Genomic DNA, 22750 nt, shown 5'->3' on the forward strand with positions numbered 1-22750 from the left:
AACAGCTGCGATCACATACTGCTCCCAGAAGCACGAAGCTGAAGCCTGAAGATGACGAATGAGACTTCGTCGAAACGTCGCCAAGACACTTCCAATTTTACACGGGAGAAAACCCGAACAACCAAAGACCTACATACAAACACCCGTGAAAACCTCAGAAAACATATATATATATATATATATATATATATATATACACACACATATATATACATATATATATATACATATATATATATATATATATATATATATATATATATATATATATATATATAAATCATACCCAAAATTTGGTTTTCTGTAAAGTTTAAATATTATTTTATATGATTATATGATGATTATCTGGTGAAGGACAAAAGGCCTGGAACAACCTATCCAGCATAGGGAACTGGTGGCTATGAGAAATTGGGGGTGGCAGAATCGGAGGAGGCGAGAAACACAGCAGCAAAATCCATGGAGGAGAAACGCAGCAGCAGCATAATCATCATCGAAAGCATGATTGTAGTAGCAGAGTCAGACAGCACAGCAGCAGAAAAACATGGAGTTGGAGAGATCTGATCTCTAAAGCAGAGTGAAAAAATTTAGAACAAATTTTTATTGATTTGTTTACACACACACACACCCCCGGACACATACATGATTTATGAACAGAGTATTGGCCATATCATATCTTATACAATTCAATATATTCAAATATATTTTACTTAGTTACAGTTTTTGCCAAAATATTCTTTTTTCATAGTTTTTATTCATTTCCTAATATTTCCTTGCTCGTTTTATTAAGTCACATCATTTTTCGCCCTCAAGTTCTATTTTCTCATTTTTATTCATGTTCATTCTCTTTCGTTCTTTTTTTTTAACTATTTCAATTTTTATCCTAATATATTCAAATATATTAGGAGTTGCCTTTCTTCCATTTCATCTTTTCCTTTTCACAGCAATCCTTTCTTCTCCTCTCACTCCTTTCCCTCCCTCCTTTTTTCCTACCTACTTTCTTCTCTCCTCTCCTATTCCTTCTGTACTTCCCCTTCCTTTCTCCCCCTCCACCCTACTTCCTCCCTATCTAACCTTTCTCCTACTCTTATTTCCCCTACCTTTCCTCCTCTCCTCTTCCCTTTCTTCTTTCTCTCTCCCTCCTTCTCTCTTTCCATCTCTCTCCTTCTTCTTATCTCTCTCCATTGCTGTATTTGTTTTCATATCAATATTTCTGGTGTCCAGACAACCCCGGTTTTCTCATTTATTATGCATATTTCTCAAACCTCCCCTCCTATATTTTAATTATTAACATTGTCTTCATCTTATCCCATTTATATCATATAATCAATTAATGCAAGTTTCCACCTCTTATTTTCTTAGAGTTTTTGTTCACAATTCAATACTTATTATTTTCTTCCAATAGTGTACATCATTTACTAACACTTCAATTTTATTCCCTTTTACATCTTAATTTCAATCATTTTCACTTATAAGCCATACTATCTTTCATATTTCATCTTCTGGATTTTCCATTCTTTTATATATTTAAAATTTATTTCCTTACCATCCACTTTAATTCTCTCTCATTCCATGCATTCTCCGACACAAACAGAAAAAGAAAACATATATCTCATTATATCTTCCACATTTAATTTACTTCAACTCCTCTTTTTCTTCTTCATTCATTTCAACCTTTTTTACTACCTTTTTACAATGATCTATATATTTCTTCTAATTTCCATTATTCCAAAAAAAGAAAAGAAAGATTCTACCACTATTTTAGTTTTTTTTTCTACCATTCATTTTTCTCTTTCTTTTAACCATTTTCTTTCATTCTCTCCCAAATCTCATCTCTTAATATTTTTCTCCCTTTCTCCCGTTCTTTTATCTTCTTCTTTCTCCCTTTCTTGCATCCCCTTTTCCACCTTTTTCTGACTTTTACTTTTTTAATTTCCCCCCTCAATTTTTCTGTTTCCTCCTCTTCTCTTTGTTCTGTCACTGCTAATCCCAGTGTAATCATCTATTTTTTCACTCTTTTAATTTTCCCTCTCATTCTTTTCTTCTTTTCTTTTTTCCTTTTTTTAAAATATCTTTCCCCCTCTCCATTTTTATTCTTTCCCTACCAATCCCAATATCATTACCTGTATTATCCTCACTCATTTTTTTCAACAATATATTTTTGTTTTTCTTGATTTCTCATAATTTCATCATTTCTTTTTTTATTTTTAAGCCACAGTTCTGCTTGTTTGTTCCCATTAAAGGACTCTCGCACCATTTGAAGCATCTCTCATAATTCCTCCCAATTCTCCATGCTTTTGATGTGAGGAGAAAAACTTTTTAGATTTATTTATCTTAACTTATGCATAGTCCAAATTCAAGTCCAAAATATATCTTTCTTCCCCCCCTTTTTTTTTTCTGTTTCCAAATGCAAGCCAGTTCAAATGTTTTTATTTTTTCCTGTCATCCAAATTCCAATCTTGATCTTTTCCAGTTCTTACCACAGCTGTTCAAACAAGACAGTCCCTTTCCTCTTAGACTACACAATGCAATGCTGTTTTTTTTCTCTTCTTCTCCAGCAATGATTCTCTCCAATCCACAACAAATCCACAGCAACAAAATTTCACTATTGAATCCTTTTGTTAGTAGAAGATGTTTTCTCTCAATCTTCTTCTCCCTTTAATATTTATATTTTCTTCCAAGACCAATTTTAAATCCAGATGGAACGTTGTTTCTTTTAGGGCTTTTGTCTTGTAAATCCTCTTTACTGTTTGCTTCCTTTCACTTCAAATTTCCGCATGCCAATTAGCTTCTAACTTCAAGCCGGAAAATTTTTGAGGTTTAAAAGTTTTTTTCTTCTTACTTGCGAGTTGGCCAATCGCTCGCCCAGTAACAATACTTTGTGGCTGTCCTGACTTTGGCAGCTTCTAATGGCTGCCTTTCCTGTCATTGGGTCGAAGGCTGGATGCCGGTGCTGCAGGGAATTTAGGAGCAACTTTGCTCCTAAAGTGATCTAGGGCAGAGGTCTCCAACCTTGGCAACTTTTAGACTTGTGGACTTCAACTCCCAGAGTTCCTCAACCAGCAAAGCTTCCAGAGTTCCTCAGCCAGCAAAGCAAAGCCGACTGAGGAACTCTGGGAATTGAAGTCCACAAGTCTTAAAGTTGCCAACTTTAAGCCCTAGGGGAAAAAATCCACATTGCTAAAACAAACAAACAACCCACGTTGTATCTGTTTTAGGGGAGGAGGTTCAATTCATCGCCCAGTTAAAGATTTAAATGAAATACTCCAGGCTGACAGCATTGCTTCTAATGACATTGAGCTCCAGATCAGATCGGGCTTTTTTTTTGTTTGTTTTTTGGCATGAAGAGGAACATGGAGCGAATGAAAATAAAGAGCCTCCAGCTTCTAACAGATGCTGAAGTGGCCATCTCCAGTGCTGGATGTTGGGAATGCCTCTTATTTGCACTGGATTGCTACCTCTTTAGGGCAAGGGTTGCTTTCCACAGTGTGGCAAGGAACAACAAACAGTGCCCGTTGCCTTGGCTGCTGCTGCCCTTACCCTGCAGAGGTCCAGCAAAGCCTCGCCAAAACACCACGTTCACTCAGGGATGCTTTCGCTTTCCCCTCCCCAGGCCTGTGGAGGAAAAGGCTTCCACGCCTCAAAGACCTCGAGGCAGCGGCAGGAGGGGGAAAAGAAAAGAAAAGGCTCCGCCTTTGAAGCCTCTCAAGGGAGACGTCCATGTGTGTGTGTGTGTGAGAGAGAGAGAGAGAGAGAGAGGTGAAGGGAGCCCGGCGGGTAACCACGCCAGCTGCGAAGCAATCGATCCCCTTCTACTGTCGCTGCCTCTGCCTCTTTCTTCTCTCTGCTAATAGAAGTCAGAGAGGAAAAGGCAGTTGCTTCGCTGGGTGTTTCTCCATGTTTTCATCCAAAGTCATCGCCTTCCCAACAGCTCCAGGCAGCAGCAGTCAGGGGGGCATCCCTTGGGGCCCTGAGAAAGCACTGGCTTTCTGGACGGGACTTAAAGGAGTCTGACTAAATCACAGTGCTCCGAAAGACTTTCTCTCCCAAGAAGCAGCAGGGGACAGAAGCAGCAGCTGCTGACCTGGAAAGTACATGATGGAGCCCCCACATGTTCTCCGGCAACCTGTTTTCTCTCCCCTGCTCTCTTGCTGGAAGAGGGAGAGAGGTTTTTTTGCAGCACTGCGCTTTAGGGACCCATCCAGAAAGCCTGGCACAAAGAAACAGCCAGGTTGAAGGCCGGTACTTTTAGCACACACAAGGAACCGCTTCTTAGCCTCAGCCATTAATTTTCAAGCTTGGGCTACTTGGAATGAAAAGCTATTGCATGAAAATGCTGGGGCAGAGGAGCAGTTCCTCATGGGTGCTGACTTCCCTTCCCTTCTACCACCAGCTGTGGGAGGAAGAAGGTAAGGTCGTGAGCCCAGCGGGGATGGGGGGGTGCAGCAAGCTAGGCCACAGGCAGCATGGCCTAGAATGGAGCCAGGCTGGGCCATGGCAGCTTAGCCAGCCATGCGATCCCAGCAGAGATAATAATAATAATAATAATATTTTAATTTGTATACCGCCCTTCTCCCGAAGGACTCAGGGTGGTAAACAACCAAGTAAAATACAATCACAGTCAAATACAATATTAAAAATAGCCCTTAAAAAACTTATTCAATTTGTCGAAAAATTTTAAAATACAAATTACACCCATAAAATTACAGAAATTTAAAACCCAATTAAATAAATTAAAATTTTAAAATCAAGCCAGTCCAGCCATACAAAATAAATAGGTTTTAAGTTCGCGGCGAAAGGTCCTAAGGTCAGGCAATTGTCGGAGTACAGGGGGAAGCTCGTTCCACAGGGTAGGAGCCCCCACAGAGAAGGCCCTCCCCCTGGGGGCCGCCAGTCAACATTGTTTGGCTGACGGCACCCTAAGGAGTCCCTCTCTGTGGGAACGCACTGGGCGCTGGGAGATAGAAGATGGCAGTAGACGGTCCTGTAAGTAACCCGGTCCTAAGCCAGGGAGCGCTTTGAAGGTGGTAACCAATACCTTGAAGCGCACCCGGAAGACAACAGGTAGCCAGTGCAGTCTGCGCAGGATCGGTGTTACGTGGGAGCTCCGACCCGCTCCCTCAATAACCCGCGCAGCCGCATTCTGGACTAGCTGAAGTCTCCGAGTGCTCTTCAAGGGGAGCCCCATGTAGAGAGCATTGCAATAGTCCAAGCGAGAAGTAACGAGAGCATGAGTGACCGTGCATAAGGCATCCCGGTCCAGGAAGGGACGCAACTGGCGGATCAGGCGAACCTGATAAAAAGCTCTCCTGGAGATGGTCGTCAAATGTTCTTCAAAAGACAATCGTCCATCCAGGAGCACGCCCAAGTTGCGCACCTTCTCCATTGGGGCCAACAACTTGCCCCCAACAGACAGCCGCATCTGCAGCTGACTGTACCGGGGAGCCGGCATCCACAGCCACTCCGTCTTGGAGGGATTAAGTTTGAGCCTGTTCCTCTCCATCCAGACCCGTACGGCTGGTGGGAGGGGCTGCGGCAAGCAACGGGGATGTGGGCTAGCGCAACTTGCATGCTTACCTGTAGGTAGGAGGAGGCAGCTCATTTGGGGGCGCAGGGCAGGCACTGCATGGGAAGGCAGCTTAGGCAGGCAAGCCACAGAGCAGACTGTGTGCATGCACAAGTGCCACACAGTGTGCTCTGCCACCCAGGAGGTGAGGAGTGACGGGGTGGGGCAAGCGGGCAGGGTGAGTGAGCGGTGACCAGGCAACCGGTTCAGGGGCATGGTCAGCCAGCCATCTTTACCGGTTCTGCAACCGACAGCAAATTATCACTACCGGATCACCCGAATTGGTGCGAACTGGTAGGAACCCACCACTGCTCTTGAGGCTCATTGACCTCTGTGCTCCTCTTATAATTGCTATATAGTACTTACCATTTACATTGTTTACTAATCTTAATTGCATCATGCAAAAAGGATGGACCCCCTAGAAATACAACACGATCTCATTTTATGAGGTGAGCACATTTTTTCTCCTTTTTGCAGCCTCCCATGTAGATAAGATAGGAAACATTATAAAAAGAACTAATTATACTTTATTGTTAGGTTAGGTTAACAGAAACTTGCAGATCTGAAAGTACAAATTTCTCACTGTCTTGTTTTACCACCTGATAATTTGGTGCAGACCATTTCTAACTTTCTTTCTCCATACATTGCTCAGTAGCCCTCCCCCTTTTATCTGCTCATTCCCTAAGTAGCATTTTAACTCCCCCTTCCAAGATTATTCTCACATTCATTACATATTTCAACTTGAATCTCTTCAGTTATCTCTTACTTAGTTTGCACAGGATGTTGGATCATGCTTCATCACATGTGAATATTTAATATAATTTGATCCTATCATCATCTCACTTCTATTCCTGGAAAATTTTGCTTCCCACTTATTGCAGAGAGAGCAGCTGCTTCATAGTATAATTTAAAATTGGGCATTTTTAAGCCTCCTCTTTCCCGTGAATCTTGAATTATTTTCATTTTAACCCTCGCTTTTTTACCTTCCCACATAAATTTATTAATTCCAGTCTGCCATTCCTCCAAATTTTTATCTTTCTTAATTATTGGTATCATCTGAAAGAGGAATAAAAATCTAGGTAAAACATTCATTTTGATAGCAGCTATTCTCCCCAGCAGCGATAGTTGCATTTTTTTCCAAACAATCAACTCCTTCTGAACTTTTTGCCATAACACCTCATAATTATTCTTGTACAATTTCACATTTGATGGTGTAATATAAACCCCTAAATATTTGACCTTTTTTACAATTTCAAATCCTATTTCCTCTAATTTTTCTTTCAAGGCCTTACTGGCGTCCCAAACCATTTCTATCGATGTTTCCTTATTCAAATTATAATCAAAAAATTCTTTTTACATTGATTTACATTATCCTGATATCTAAACAAATTTTCATTTAATCTCCATGTTCTTCTGCCTTCTTTTTCATACTGCAATTCCATCCAAACTGGGCTATGATCAGATAAACATCTTGAAAATATCTTAAATGTTTATTTTCATTATCACTCATATGGTAACAACAATTTTCAGTATAAGTATATTACAATTAAGCATGCCTGACGATAACCATAACAAGACAATGATAAAATTGATTGATAGTAAAACTGTTTTCATTATACTTAACCATAAAATGTTGGAACATTCTGTGATAATGGAAAATTATCTTTTTCACTTTGCTTTTTCACTTTTTCAAAGTGGCTTTTTCACTTTGCTGGGGCTAGTGGGAGGAGCTACTGACTGTGACCTGGGAGTGAAGGTGAGCACAAAGGAAAAGCGGCCCATGAGCCTAACGGTGCGTGAATCATATAACTGTAAACCAAAAATTGAACTAAATATTCTGGGTTACTCCACTTGAGATTGTGATTTTATTCTATTTCAGAATGACTGACATAGTTCAATGTAATATTTGTTTTGCAGCTGTCTTTCACAGTACTCTTTTCAAGTTTGGGTATTGTCCTCTTTGTAAACAAATTAATAGTTTACGTGGACAGATTACCTATCTAGAATCTCAAATCTGTGCTCTCCAAGCAGAAATTAGGTGCCCAATTCAGCCATTCCATTCTATTGAGCTGCCGTGCCATCAGTCCCCTCTATCACAAATATCCTGAAGGAGAAGGGCAGTATGGATAGCCATGGGATCTGGGAGGCTGAGAGCTGTGAATCATAAACACAAAGCTTTTGCAGTGTCCCAGTATAACAGATATAGTGCCCTTGCTGACTTTAATAGGAACACTAAAGTGACAGGTCAAGGTAGTTGTGATACTGATAACTCAAACAAGCAAGGGATCATGGTCCAAGATGAAGAACTTACTTTGGAAAGGGGAAAGTGTGAACCAGGTATTACACATTGGTCACACAAGAAGAGCACAGTATCCAAAAAGAGAAACCATCTTCTGATTGGTGATTCAATTGTAAGAGATGTAAATTTAGGAAAGGATATGGAGGTTTTGAAAGAGGTTAGGTATCTGCCAGGTGCAACTGCCAGCAAAGACAAGAGGCGTATTCTTAAGATAGTCAAGAATGCCAGTAAGGATTGTGATGTTGATGCTATTATACATCTTGGCACAAATTATCTGTCCCAAAAGGATGCACTTTCTGTGCAGAATGATTTCCAGAGCTTGGGGTATAAACTTAGTAGTATAGGTTGTAGGTTGATCTTGAAAAGATAAGTTGTATCTTTTCAGAGGTTTTAACAGTACATAAGGAACAAAAAGGTAAAGGCCAGCATATAATGGAGTTTAATGTGTGGCTAAAGGAGTGGTGTAAAAGGGAAGGCTTTGATTTTATTAGTCATGATGTCTGCAACTGGTCCAATGAAAAACTATACAAAAGAGATGGATTGCATCCATCAAAGAAAGGGTCAGAATTATTTAGCAATAAATTCACAGATTTTCTGGAGAAACATTTAAACTGAACAGTGGGGACAGAAAATTAATGGATACAGAACATTTCTGTCCCCAACAATCCAAAGTTAATAGGGTTATCAGTGCATGTAACATAGATGTCTGTGTGGATAAGATTATCAGCCCAGCTATCAAGCAAAACCAAGCATTTAGTAGTGAGTACCCTACCACGTGCACTAATCAAACAGGTGACAAGAAAGTAGGGGCAGCCAGGCACAACACAGGTTATGTAGACAGTAAATACAAGGTCAATCAAAAAGGACTCAAATGTCTATATACCAATGCACAGAGTATGAGGAATAAACAGGGTGAATTAGAAATTCAAGTAAATGAGGGCAGATATGATATTGTTGCCCTTACGGAAACTTAGTGGGATGAAACCGACAAAAGGAACATACAGTTAGAGGGATATAAATTATTTAAAAGAAATAGACCAAAGAAAAGAGGAGGTGGAGTTGCACTATATATAAGAAATAACTACATCTCTACAAAAATAGAGCACAACAATGATGAAAATTATCTTGAATGAATTTGGGTCAATATTAAAGGGAGGGGAAATGATATTGCCATAGGTATATGCTATAGGCCACCCAACCAAACAGAGGAAGTAGATGAACTTTTTGCTATTCAGCTAATTAAGGTATGTAGGAAGCACATCACAGTAGTAATGGGGGATTTTAACTACCCTGACATCAACTGGGAGACAAACTCTGCACCAAGTGGAAAATCCAACAGGTTCCTAACAAACCTAGCAGACAACTTTGTTTCTCAAAAAGTAGAGAAGGGAACAAGGGGATCAGCCTGATTGGATTTAATTCTCACTAACAGAGATGAAATGGTAGAAGGTTTTGAAACTATAGGAATCTTGGGGGCAAGTGATCACGCAATATTGGAATTCAACATTATGCAAACACAAGTAGTAGAACAAAGTCAAACTAGAGTCTTGGACTTCAAGAGAGCTAATTTCAATAAACTCAGAGAGAGCTTGAGAAGGATTCCATGGATGAGAATCCTCAAGGGGGAAACAATTCAAGAACCTTGGGAAATTTTGAAAAGTGAGATTATAAAAGCCCATTCTAGCACAATACCAATGAGGAAGAAAAATAATAGATCTCAAAAGAAACCAGCATGGATGCATAAAGAACTATCTGACAAATTGAAAGACAAAAAGACAAGTGGAAAGAGGGGCAAATAACTAAGGCAGAATATCAGCAAATAGCCCGAGCCTGTAAAGATGAAGTGAGGAAAGCTAAGGCTCACAACGACAAAGGCTAGCGACAAAAGTAAAAACTAACAAAAAAAGCTTCTTCCAACATGTTAAAAACAAGAAAAAAGTAAAGGAAGCAATTGGCCTATTGCTGGAAGAAAGTGGCAAGAAGGTGACAAGCAACAGGGAGAAAGCAGATCTACTTAATTCATTTTTTTCATCTGTCTTTACACAAAAGGAAAAAACGATCCAAACTATCAAAAACAGCACCACAAAAAACAGATTAGGAACACAAGTTAAAAAAGGGAAGAAAATAGTAAGTGAACATCTGTCTACCCTAGACGAGTTCAAATCACCAGGGTTCTGAAGGAACTGGCAGACGAGATCTCAGAACCACTGAACTATATCTTTCAAAGATCCTGGAGCACAGGGGAACTGCCAGAGGACTGGAAAAGAGCTGATGTAGTTCCCATCTTCAAAAAAGGGGAAAAAAACAGATCCAGGAAACTACAGACCTATCAGCCTGGCCTCAATACCGGGGAAGATTCTGGAAAAGATAATCAAGCAACAAATCACCAAACACCTAGAAGCAAACAAAGTAATAACCAAAAGCCAACATGGGTTTGTCAAAAACAGAACATGCCAGACTAATCTTATTGCATTCTTTGACAAAGTGACAAAATTAGTGGACCAGAGGAATGCTGTCGGTAATAGGGAAATTTAAGAGGTTAATGTGGAAGATCATGACTTTAAGATGTGATTCTACCCAGATATAATTTACTTGGACTTCAGTAAAGCATTTGATAAAGTAGACCATAACCTACTACTAGATAAAGTAGAAAAATGTGGGTTAGACAGCACCATCACCAGATGGATTCGTAACTGGCTGACCAACCGCACTCAACATGTAATCCTCAACGGAACTACATCCACATGGAGGGAAGTATGCAGTGGAGTACCCTACCACGTGCACTAATCAAACAGGTGACAAGAAAGTAGGGGCAGCCAGGCACAACACAGGTTATGTAGACAGTAAATACAAGGTCAATCAAAAAGGACTCAAATGTCTATATACCAATGCACAGAGTATGAGGAATAAACAGGGTGAATTAGAAATTCAAGTAAATGAGGGCAGATATGATATTGTTGCCATTACGGAAACTTGGTGGGATGAAACTGACAAATGGAACATACAGTTAGAGGGATATAAATTATTTAAAAGAAATAGACCAAAGAAAAGAGGAGGTGGAGTTGCACTATATATAAGAAATAACTACATCTCTACAAAAATAGAGCACAACAATGATGAAAATTATCTTGAATGAATTTGGGTCAATATTAAAGGGAGGGGAAATGATATTGCCATAGGTATATGCTATAGGCCACCCAACCAAACAGAGGAAGTAGATGAACTTTTTGCTATTCAGCTAATTAAGGTATGTAGGAAGCACATCACAGTAGTAATGGGGGATTTTAACTACCCTGACATCAACTGGGAGACAAACTCTGCACCAAGTGGAAAATCCAACAGGTTCCTAACAAACCTAGCAGACAACTTTGTTTCTCAAAAAGTAGAGAAGGGAACAAGGGGATCAGCCTGATTGGATTTAATTCTCACTAACAGAGATGAAATGGTAGAAGGTTTTGAAACTATAGGAATCTTGGGGGCAAGTGATCACGCAATATTGGAATTCAACATTATTCAAACACAAATAGTAGAACAAATCAAACTAGAGTCTTGGACTTTAAGAGAGCTAATTTCAATAAACTTAGAGAGAGCTTGAGAAGGATTCCATGGATGAGAATCCTCAAGGGAAAAACGACTCAAGAAGCTTGGGAAATTTTGAAAAGTGAGATTATAAAAGCCCAGTCTAGCACAATACCAATGAAGAAGAAAAATAATAAATCTCAAAAGTAACCAGCATGGATGCATAAAGAACTATCTGACAAATTGAAAGATAAAAAAGACAAGTGGAAGGAGGGGCAAATATCTAAGGCAGAATGTCAGCAAATAGCTCGAGCCTATAAAGATGAAGTGCGGAAAGCTAAGGCTCACAACAAATAAAGGCTAGCGACAAAAGAAAAAAATAACAAAAAAAGCTTCTTCAAACATGATAAAAACAAGAAAAAAGTCAAGGAAACAATTGGCCCATTGCTGGGAGAAAGTGGCAAGAAGGTGACAAACAACAGGGAGAAAGCAGATCTACTTAACTCATTTTTTGCATCTGTCTTTACACAAAGGGAAAGAACAATCCAACCTATCAAAAACAGCACCACAAAAAATAAATTAGGAACACAAGTTAAAATAGGGGAAAAAATGGTAAGTGAACACCTGTCTACCCTAGACAAGTTCAAATCACCAGGGTTCTGAAGGAACTGGCAAACGAGTTCTCAGAACCACTGAACTATATCTTTCAAAGATCCTGGAGCACAAGGGAGCTGCCAGAGGACTGGAAAAGAGCTGATGTAGTTCCCATCTTCAAAAAAGGGGAAAAAAACAGATCCAGGAAACTACAGACCTATCAGCCTGGCCTCAATACCGGGGAAGATTCTGGAAAAGATAATCAAGCAACAAATCACCAAACACCTAGAAGCAAACAAAGTAATAACCAAAAGCCAACATGGGTTTGTCAAAAACAGAACATGCCAGACTAATCTTATTGCATTCTTTGACAAAGTGACAAAATTAGTGGACCAGAGGAATGCTGTCGGTAATAGGGAAATTTAAGAGGTTAATGTGGAAGATCATGACTTTAAGATGTGATTCTACCCAGATATAATTTACTTGGACTTCAGTAAAGCATTTGATAAAGTAGACCATAACCTACTACTAGATAAAGTAGAAAAATGTGGGTTAGACAGCACCATCACCAGATGGATTCGTAACTGGCTGACCAACCGCACTCAACATGTAATCCTCAACGGAACTACATCCACATGGAGGGAAGTATGCAGTGAAGTACCCCAAGGCTCTGTTTTAGGCCCAGTACTCTTCAACATCTTCATCAATGACTTGGACGAGGGGATAGATGAAGAACTCATTAAATTTGCAGATGATTACCAAGCTGGCAGGAATAGCCAACACTCCAGAAGATAGGCTCAAGATACAGAAAGATCTTGACAGACTTGAACCTTGGGCGCTATCTAACAAAATGAAATTCAACAGTGAAAAAAGTAAGGTTCTACATTTAGGCCAAAAAAAACACCAAAATGCACAGGTACCGGATATGTGGTACCTTGCTCAATAGCAGTAACTGTGAGAGGGATCTTGGAGTCCTAGTGGACAACTATTTAGATATGAGCCAGCAATGTGCAGCAGCTGCCAAAAAAGCCAACACAGTTCTGGGCTGCATAAACAGAGGGATAGAATCAAGATCACGTGAAGTGTCAATACCACTTTATAATAAGCCACACTTATTATACACATAGTAAGGCCACACTTGGAATATTGAATTCAGTTTTGGTTGCCACGATATAAAAAAGATTTTGAGACTCTAGAAAGAGTACAGAGAAGAGCAACAAAGATGATTAGGGGACTGGAGGCTAAAACATATGAAGAACGGTTGCAGGAACTGGGTATGCCTAGTTTAATGAAAAGAAGGACTAGAGGAGACATGATAGCAGTGTTCCAATATCTCAGGGGTTGCCACAAAGAAGAGGGAGTCAAACTATTCTCCAAAGCACCTGAGGGTAGAACAAGAAGCAATGGGTGGAAAGGAGAGAAGCAACTTAGAACTAAGGAGAAATTTCCTGACAGTTAGAACAATTAATCAGTGGAACGACTTGCCTGCAGAAGTTGTAAATGCTCCAACTCTGGAAATTTTTAAGAAAACGTTGGATAACCATTTGTCTGAAATGGTGTAGGGTTTCCTGCCTGGGCAGGGTGTTGGACTAGAAGACCTCCAAGGTCCCTTCTAACTCTGTTATTATTATTATAAAATGAGTTTCATGAAACTATACAAAATTCTAATGGGATTAACTATATATAAAAAAAAACAACCCACCACTCTTGAGAGAGGATCTATTATTGTGAATTTTTTTGACATGCTTTATAACAAGGTGGGTTTTTTTTGCAATTATATCTATTGTAATATTTTAAAGAGTAAATCTGTTTGATAGAAATATTCATATTTTGATATATTTTGATGTATTAAAAATATAAATATGTCAAATTAAAAATTGAATAATTTGGGCTTCTGGGTGGCGCCATCTTTCTCGCTGGGTGCCAATTTATGGCACTCCGCATTGAATACCGTAAAAGCCGGATTTAACAACTGATCCCGGCTTCATTTCTCTCTCTGGTTGAAAGAGAGAGACAGAGCAAGGGGGAGGAATTGGGTAGATTCCCCTAGGGGCTTTGTTTTTGTAATACAAAGTCCTGAACGGTGAATCCCCTTATTTACCCCTCCCCCACCTCCAGTATTCTCTGCGCTCCTGAAAAAGCAGGAAAAGAGGAAGATGTCCACTTCTGCTAGCAATTGATTTTTTTTGTGGATACGAAAAGCAGGCGGAACGAATGTGAGGAGCAATTATTGGTTTGCAAGTATTTTTGATTTTCTGACTTCCTCCCCCCCTTCAGTTTCGTTTTAGAGAAACTGAAAGCAGAGCGATACATCAAAGGGAGCTTTGCTGTTGAATCGAAACTGAATGGAGATTTTATCTTATTGTGTTTGACTGTGGACTGTTGGATTATATTATGCTGTTTAAGTACGTTACAAGGGGATTCTCAGCAGGAATTTTGTTATGGAGGTTCTTTCAGAAGAATGGGTTCGGGACGTTATACAGGACTACACAGAAAGAATGTATTTAATTATTCAAAAATACAAATTGATAAAAATGGGACGTTTTGGATGAGAGTTTGGAGCAAATTAACCAGTGCAATTATTCGGAAAATGGAATGGAGGATATACAAATAAAAGTGGATAAATATGAAGATTTGATCGTGAAGAAACAAGGTGATCTAAAGAAGTTTTCTTTAAATAGTTTGGATGAGCTGCCTGAATTTGTGCTACAGGAGATTGTCCCTCAAATGGAAAAGACTCACAAGCTTAATGTTTCCCAAGAGTTCTTTTTTTGGACTGATGGAATATACGGCAGTAATTTTTGGATTTCTGGACATAAGGAATTACTAGGAAATATTGTGATTGACTTTTTAAAAGGAGCAACGAAGGAAAGACAGAGATTAATGCACCAAAAAAAATGGCAAGAGACAATAGTATTATTTTTGAAACAAGGTTTTTTTAAAATATTAATAGACAAAAATATTTGTGTCCCCGAAAGAATTATATGGTTATATGGTTATTGAAGCTATAAGGGAGATATTCTCTGAATTGGATTGGATTTTTACGTTTTAGCTGGTTTTAAATATTTTAGGATTAATTTGTTCTACTGATTTATATATTTTATTATTGTTTATTGTTAATTTTTTGAAGGATTTGGTTATGTAAGGAGGAAGTCAGAGCTAGAGAGGGAGAATTGGTATAATAGTTTTGGGGGGAAAATTTTTTTTTTTTTTTAGCATATGTTTGTTTTATTTTTAACTATACCTTGTGTTTGTTCCGGGAAGCCAGGGGGGGAGGGGGAGGGGGTTTGTGAAGGGAAAGGGGTTGGGGGGAAAGGGGGAAAAAAAATTTTGTAAAACTTTTTGAATAAAAAAAAAAAAATTGAATAATTTGATTATATAATAGTTTTAATCAAATAGTGTCTTAATTTCAGTTGAAAAAATTGAACTCTGATAACCAAGTTCACTGGCAGAGGATTGCAGGAGGCTGTCACAGCTGAAAACAGAGTTCGGGAGCCTGTTTTCACTGACAGAGTGCTCAGGCCACCACAGGCGCCCCTGACACAAGTGATATTGAGCTGGCCATGCCCACCATGACCATGCCCACCCCAGCCACCTGAGGTCAATCACAACCCTAAGGCGGCCCTCAATGAAATCAAGTTTGACACCCCCGCCCTTTACGATTTCTGACAGATGGCAGTCCAGTTTCTTCTTAAAAGCTTACAGTGATGAAGATCCCACAACTTCTAAAGGCAAGCTGTTCCACTGGTTGATTGTTCTCCACTGTCAGAAAATTTCTCCATATTTCTAGGTTGAATCTCCCCTTGATCAGTTTCTATCCATTATTCCTTGTCTAACCTTCAGGTGCTTTGGAAAATAGGTTGACCCCCTCCACTCTGTGGCAGCCCCTCAAGTATTGAAACACCGCTATCATGTCTCCCCTGGTCCTTCTCTTCACTAGACTAGCCATGCCCAGTTCTTGTAACAATTCTTCATATATTTTATGAAGTTCTTCTCTGCACTCATTCTAGAGTCTCAACATCTTTTTTATAGCATGGTGACCAAAACTGGATGTAGTGTTCTAGATGTGTTCTGACTAAAGTGGTATTAATACCTTACAAGATCTTCATTGAATCCCTCTGTTAATGCAACATAGGATTACATTGGCTTTTTTAGCTGCCGCTGCATACTATTGGTTCTTATTTAGTTGGTTGTCCAATCAGACTCCAATATCCCTCTCAGAGTTGCTGCTACTAAGTCTGGTTTCACCCAATCTATATGTGTTTTTCTTCCCAAGTCTTTACTTTTCTCTATGTTGAATTACATTTTGTTAGATAGGACCCAGTGTTCAAGTCTGTCAAGATCTATCTGGTTCTTGAGCCTATCATCTAGGGAAGTGATGGCAAACCCTTTTGCCATTGCATGATGGGGGGGATTATGCATGTGCCTGTCCACACCTGTAATTCTATGTGCCCTGCCCCCACACATGCGCACACGACCCCACCTCCCCACACTTCTGGCACACAATGGCCCGGTAGGCCTGTTTTTCTCTCTGACCTGGTTCCAGAGCCTTTCTAGGAGTCTGGGGAGGGTGAAAACAGCCTTCCCCACCCCCTGGAGGTCCTCTAGAGGTGCAAACGGCCTGTTTGCCAACTTCTGGTGGGACTGGAAGTTGGCAAACAGGCTGTTTTCAGCCTCCAGAGGACCTCCGGGGTGGGGGGAAGACCACTTTCGCCCTCCCCAGACTCCTAGAGAGGTTCTGGAGCCAGGTCAGAGAGAAAAACAGGCCTTCCCCACCACCCCCCGAGGCCTTCCAGAGGCAGGAAACAGCCTGTTTCCTTACTTCTGGTGGGCCCAGAAGGCCCAAAAATCAGCATGCCTGTGCCGGAGCTGAGCTTGCATGCCCACTGATATGACTATGTGTGCCACCAGTGGCATGCATGCCATAGGTTTGCCATCACAGATCTAGGGTGTTGGCTATTCCTGCCAGTTTAGTATCATACACATATTTGATAAGTTCCCCTTCTATTCCCTCATCTAAGTTGTTCACAAAGATATTAAAGAGTACTGGCCTAAGACATAATGTTGTGGTACCCCAGTGCTTCCTTCCTTCCATGTAGATGAAGTACTATTAAGGACTATTCTTGAGTATGGTTTTTCAGCCAGTTACAAATCCATCTGATGGTGATGCTATCTATTCCACTTTTTACTAGCTTACCAAGAAGTAGCTTGTGGTCTACTTTGTCAAATGCTTTGCTGGAGTCTAAGTATACTATGTACACAGTATTTTCCTGGTACACTAATTTAATCATATGTTGAAGAATGAAACAAGATTGGTTTTGCATGATTTATTTTTAACAAACCCATGCTAACTTCTAGATGTTTATTTGTTTCTAGATGTTGGCAGATCTGTTTTTTAATTATCATTTCCTGTACCTACCCAGGTATTGCTTTAAGGCTGATTTGTCTGTAGTTTCCTCGGTCTGATATGTGTGTGTGTGTGTGTGTGTGTGTGTGTGTGTGTGTGTAGGTAGGTCGGTCTTTGGTTGAGAGTATCTTAGTGACGTTTCAACGAGGTCTCACTTGTCATCTTCAGGCTGGTGCTTACGGCTTTGTGCTTGTGCGAGCAAAGCATGGTAGGAGCTGCCGTCTCTCTATAAATATTGGTAGGGAGGTGGGGAGTGTTGGCTTTGTTGCTGTAAGTGGGTTGGTTGGCTGTATGGTTGTATCTTGATTGGTAGGTAGAGTGGATGTTTGCAGATTAGTCGGCTGTTTTGTAGAATCCTTTGTGGATGTGGTCCTAGTTGTGTGCCCATTAGTCTTCTGTATTGTAATGACCTGGGTAATGGGCTGTGTGGAAACGTCCTGAATTCTGGGAATGTGACCTCCTGAGTCTTGTGCTGTAACATCCTGCGTGGTTGGTTGTGTTGTAACAGCTTTGGTGTTGTGGCCTCTTGAGTTCTGTGATGTAATGTCCTGAGCAGATGGCTGTGATGCAGCATCCCGGGTTTTGGTTTGGCTCTGAGTTTGAGGTCTTGTCATATGTTCATGGCATGTGTCAGTTTGCTTTGTGTGGGGATTGGAGGAGGGCCCAGCAGCCAGTGGTGCCAGCGCTACCAACACACCAACCACTACTTAAATGCACCAATCAATCGCCACCCTGCACAGATCAATTTGGTAGCCAAGACTCTCATCTCCAGAACTGTTCTGTCCCCTTCTGGCCTCAGCCACGTGAGCTGGCTAAACGAGCCAGTAATTGAGTTCACGGCTGCTATCAGTCCTGGCAGGGAATCTGCAGCTGCCTGCCAAAATCTCCCTTTTATCTTGGGGTTGCCAGGCAACCAGGAAGTCAGGATTCCAGGCCGAATGTTCAGCTCACTTCTCCCCGAGTCAAATAGTTCAGCTCAATTTTTGCTCATCACGGAGCAGAAGAGCAGCCAGGGCTGCTTTTATACTCTGTGGGGTGTGGCTCCATGACTCAGCATTTCCTAGGCCTGCCCCACTCCTGCTTCTGTTGTTCCCACCTCTCCTGCCTATGAAACCTAGGGTCCAGCCAGGCCTGATTGCCATCAGCCGGGTCTGGAGGCGTGGCCTGGGGGGGAAAGAGTCAGGGGACAGAGCCTCGTTATCTCCTCCATCTGGTCTGCCTCTGGCTCCTGGAGCTGAGCCAGGGAAGCCGGTACTCCAGAGGTAAGTCCTGATGGCCCTTCCCCCTCACTTTCCGAGTCACTTTCTGGCAGGAGGCCTGGCTCGGGGGGCACAGACACAACAAGAACCAAATGCCTAGCTGACAAAGACCACCTGAAAACTGAATTACACACTCTCACAAACGTATTAATCTCCAACAGATTCCAAAGAAACACAATTACCAACCTAATCCAAAGGGAGACACTGCCCAAGAACCAAGACACAGAACAAGACAACGGCATCACCCTCCTCCCGTACATCAAAGGTACCACAGATAAAATCAGTAAAATTCTCCACAAATAGAACATCAAGACAGCCTTCTGCACAGACCAAAAAATAGCCAACATCTTAAGAAAGCCCAAAGACAAGATCCATCTAGAAAACCAAGGAGTCTATGAAATACCATGCAAAATCTGCCCAGCCACATACATTGGACAAAACCACAGGACATGAAATTGATTTTGAAGGAACCAAATTAATCTCCAGAACTGAACACTATAACAAGAGAATAATTATGTAAGCCATCGAAATAGAGAAACACCCTCACAACATGAACAAACCGGATGACACCACCCACCTACCAGACATCTGGAAACTAGCCTTAGTCAACAAATGAGTCCCAGCTACAAAAATTGACACCGGACTGACAACACCATCACCAATCATCTGCACCAGATTCAAACCCAAACCCATCCCACAGACGAAACACAACTACCATCCAGAAGCCAGACCATGCTGGCACCACTGGCTACTGCGCCCCCCTCCGATCCCCACACAAAGCAAGCTGACACACACCAGGAACACATGACAAGTCCTTGGACTCGGAGCCAAACCAAAACCCGGGATGCTGCATCACAGCCATCTGCTCAAGACATCACATCACAGAACTTCACCACAATACCACAACAGGAGGCCACAACACCAAAGCTCAGGAACAAAAGACTAGGATCACACCCACACAGGATGCTACAAAACAGCCGACCAATCTGCAAACACCCACTCTTTCTACCAATCAAGATGCAACCACACAGCCAACCAACCCGCTCATAGCAACACTTCCCACCTCCCCACCAGTATTTATAGAGAGACGGCAGCTCTGACCACATTTTGCTCACAGAAGCACGAAGCCGAAAGCACCAGCCTGAAGATGTTGAGTGAGACCTCGTTGAAACATCGCCAAGATACTCTCAACCTTACATGGGAAAAGACCCGAATATGCCAAGACCTACATACCTATACCCATGAAAACCTATGAAAACAATTTTGTTTACTTTTCCAACAGGTTGATGGGATATTGGGGAATATTTTGGCCAGTCTCGCCGGTGGGAGGTACCATCTATAAAACATTTTATACATATTTTCCTTGTAGGCTACAGACATTGTCAATTTATAATTTTTGTTCCATAATTTCTCCAATTTAATGTTATAACCAAAGTTTTTGGCCCAAATTATCATATGTTCTTTGATTACTTCCTCCTCCATTTTGTATCTCAGTAGATAATTATATATATTTTTTTATCAATTTGTCCTCTGTGCCTTGAAGGATCTTGTCTAATTCTTGTGATTCTTTTTAAAATCCATATTGTTCTAAGTCTGTCCTGTATCTGGATTGTATCTGCATGTATGGCCACCAATCAATGTCTGTATCCTGTTCTTTTCGTTCTTGTCTTGTTTTCAGTTTCCCTTGGCCATTTAGTAGATCTTTATATCTTTTAATTTTGTCAATATCCAATACATTCAGGTAAATTAGTGCCTACATTGTTGATAGCCAATCTGGAATTTTATTGTAATGGTTCTTTTTTATTCTTTGCCATACTTGTAATAGCGCATCTCTAATTAAATATCTCTGGAAGTAGCTGTGGATTATTATTTTTTCCATCCCATAAGAAGGCATGCCACCCTATCTGTAGGTCATGCCCTTCTAATGTTAAGATTCTTTTATTCCTTAATTCAATCCAATCTTTGAACCAGGTGAGTGTATGTCTCCCAATCTGGGAACCTGAAGCCTCCTCTTTCTCTATCGTCCTGCAATAATTTTATTTTAATCCTCGGTTTTTTCCCTTGCCAAATGCAATTCGCTATTAATTTGTTTAAGTCTTTGAAGAAACTCTTCCCTAATGTTATGGATGCTACCTGGAAGAGAAACAGCATTCATGATAGAATGTTCATTTTGATTGATGCTATTCTTCCTATGAGAGATAGTTGTAATTTGTTCCAAATTTCCAAATCTTTCTTTATCTGTAATATTAGTTTGTTGTAATTATCCTCTTTAATTGACGAACATTTAAGTGAAAGTCAAATTCCTAGATATTTTACTTTTTTGGTCATTTGAATGCCCATTTTATCTTCCAGTTCCTTTTCCTGTTTTTTAGTAAGGTTTTTCGTTGATGCCTTTGTTTTGGATTTGTTGATTTTGAGTCTTGCTACTCTACCATATTCTTCTATTTGTTGTATTAGTTTAGGTCCTGTCTGTATCGGTTGCTCTAAAATAAATACTAAATCGTCCACAAACACTTGGACGTTATACTCTTCTTCTTCTTTTTAATTTTCAGGCCTTTTATTTCATGTTCAGCTCTAATTTTTATTAACAGTACCTCTAATTTTAGGATAAATAATAAGGGTGATAAGTGAGTTTTATCTGCATGTCAGAAGAAGATGATGTATGTGCTATGTGGTGGAATATAAATCACTTTCAAATTTCCAATAGATTAAGTGATGTTTTGTATTTGGTATATATATTTTAAATCTTCTCTACGTAATCTTCTATAGTGCACCAAATATCATAAGGGAAACATATCTGAAAATAATTCATGCTTGTAAAAAAAACTATCACTATTGATAAATTTGGTATTTAAAGACAAAAAAAGATTATATCATGTATATTTACTATAACAGCATTCTTGATCGGTAATGAAGCAGAAGAGGATTGCTTTCTAGTTTAATTAGAATATTTGGTACCTTGCAGGATCTTCAGGATGACATTGGGAGGCAGCAAGCTGTTGTCAGAACTTTGAACATAGTTGGAGATGAGATTATTGAGCAATCATCAGCAACAGATGCCAGCATTTTAAGAGAAAAATTGGACAGCTTGAATTTCCGATGGAAGGAAGTCTGCAGGCAGTTTGCAGAGAGAAAAAAGAGGTAGAGTAATAACAGTTTTATTTTATTTTTTGGTATTTCATAACATATTCCAATAATGGTTATTGTGAAGGAGGTCTAATTTTATGTGTGTAGATGAATGACACACTGCTGAGGAGACAATTGAAAGTACTAAGACGTAGCTTTAGAACTTGGCATTATATTATATTAGAGTTTTTGTTTTTAGTAGCACATGTTGTTTCCTATCTAAATTCATTTTCTAAAGAAGGGACACCCTAGTCTCTCTTCCACAAATAAAAGGAGTTCAAAGTAAACAGATACCAGTTTTAGCAGACATTTTGGCAGACATTTAATGCTTCAATAAAGAATTAAAAATTCTTAATAGTATTTTTACTTGCCATCACGAAGGAACAATATGCAGTTGTATAAGAATATAGAACATGTGATAAAATTAAAATAAGGTAATATATTTTATTTTTCTCATCAATATAAAATATTTGTTTAAACATGGCTGGTTGTTTCAGCATTCTTCTAATTTGTAAAGTACTTCAAATTTAAATTGGAAATGTAACATAAAGGGTCATTTTATCGTGCTTGGTGGACTTGAAAAACAACTAGAAAATGTTGCATTTAAATACATGCAGTGATACAAAGAATTTTAAAGATTAATATTCATTAATATTCATATTCAATAAGAACTCATCTTATTGAGAGAAATGGATAGAGAAGAGATATAGAAGGTTGTTTTTATATATGATAACTGCTGCAGGATTATTATATGCACAAAGTGGGAAAATTCTGAAATACCCACAATGGAGGAAAGGCTGATGAAAATGACAGCATTAGGAGAGATAACAGAATTGACTTGGAAAAAAGGCCTTTATTATTATGATTAGAAACCCTTATGAACTTTTTTCTGAAAAAAGAAAAAAATGTGTTTGTGGATTTTAAAAGTATGAGTAAGTATTGGGTAAAACTTCCAATGTATTATATGATTAATTGAACTTACT

The 22750-nt window shown here is 39.8% G+C and overlaps 1 protein-coding gene across 8 annotated transcripts in view; it reads left to right on the top strand.

Annotated features, from left to right (window-relative positions):
- Positions 1 to 22750, top strand: part of DMD (dystrophin) — a 1918566-nt gene that overhangs the window by 1035161 nt on the left and 860655 nt on the right. For all 8 annotated transcript variants that reach the window (XR_009155503.1, XR_009155504.1, XM_058186507.1 and 5 more), the window contains one exon: positions 21607 to 21782. Coding sequence is in view for 6 of the 8 variants with exons in the window: in XM_058186507.1 (XP_058042490.1) it covers positions 21607 to 21782 (176 nt within the window). In the remaining 2 variants the exon portion in view is untranslated. The remainder of the gene's footprint in view (positions 1 to 21606; positions 21783 to 22750) is intronic.

This window comes from Ahaetulla prasina, chromosome 5, assembly GCF_028640845.1.
Source record: "Ahaetulla prasina isolate Xishuangbanna chromosome 5, ASM2864084v1, whole genome shotgun sequence".
NCBI classification, from domain to species: Eukaryota; Metazoa; Chordata; class Lepidosauria; order Squamata; family Colubridae; genus Ahaetulla; species Ahaetulla prasina.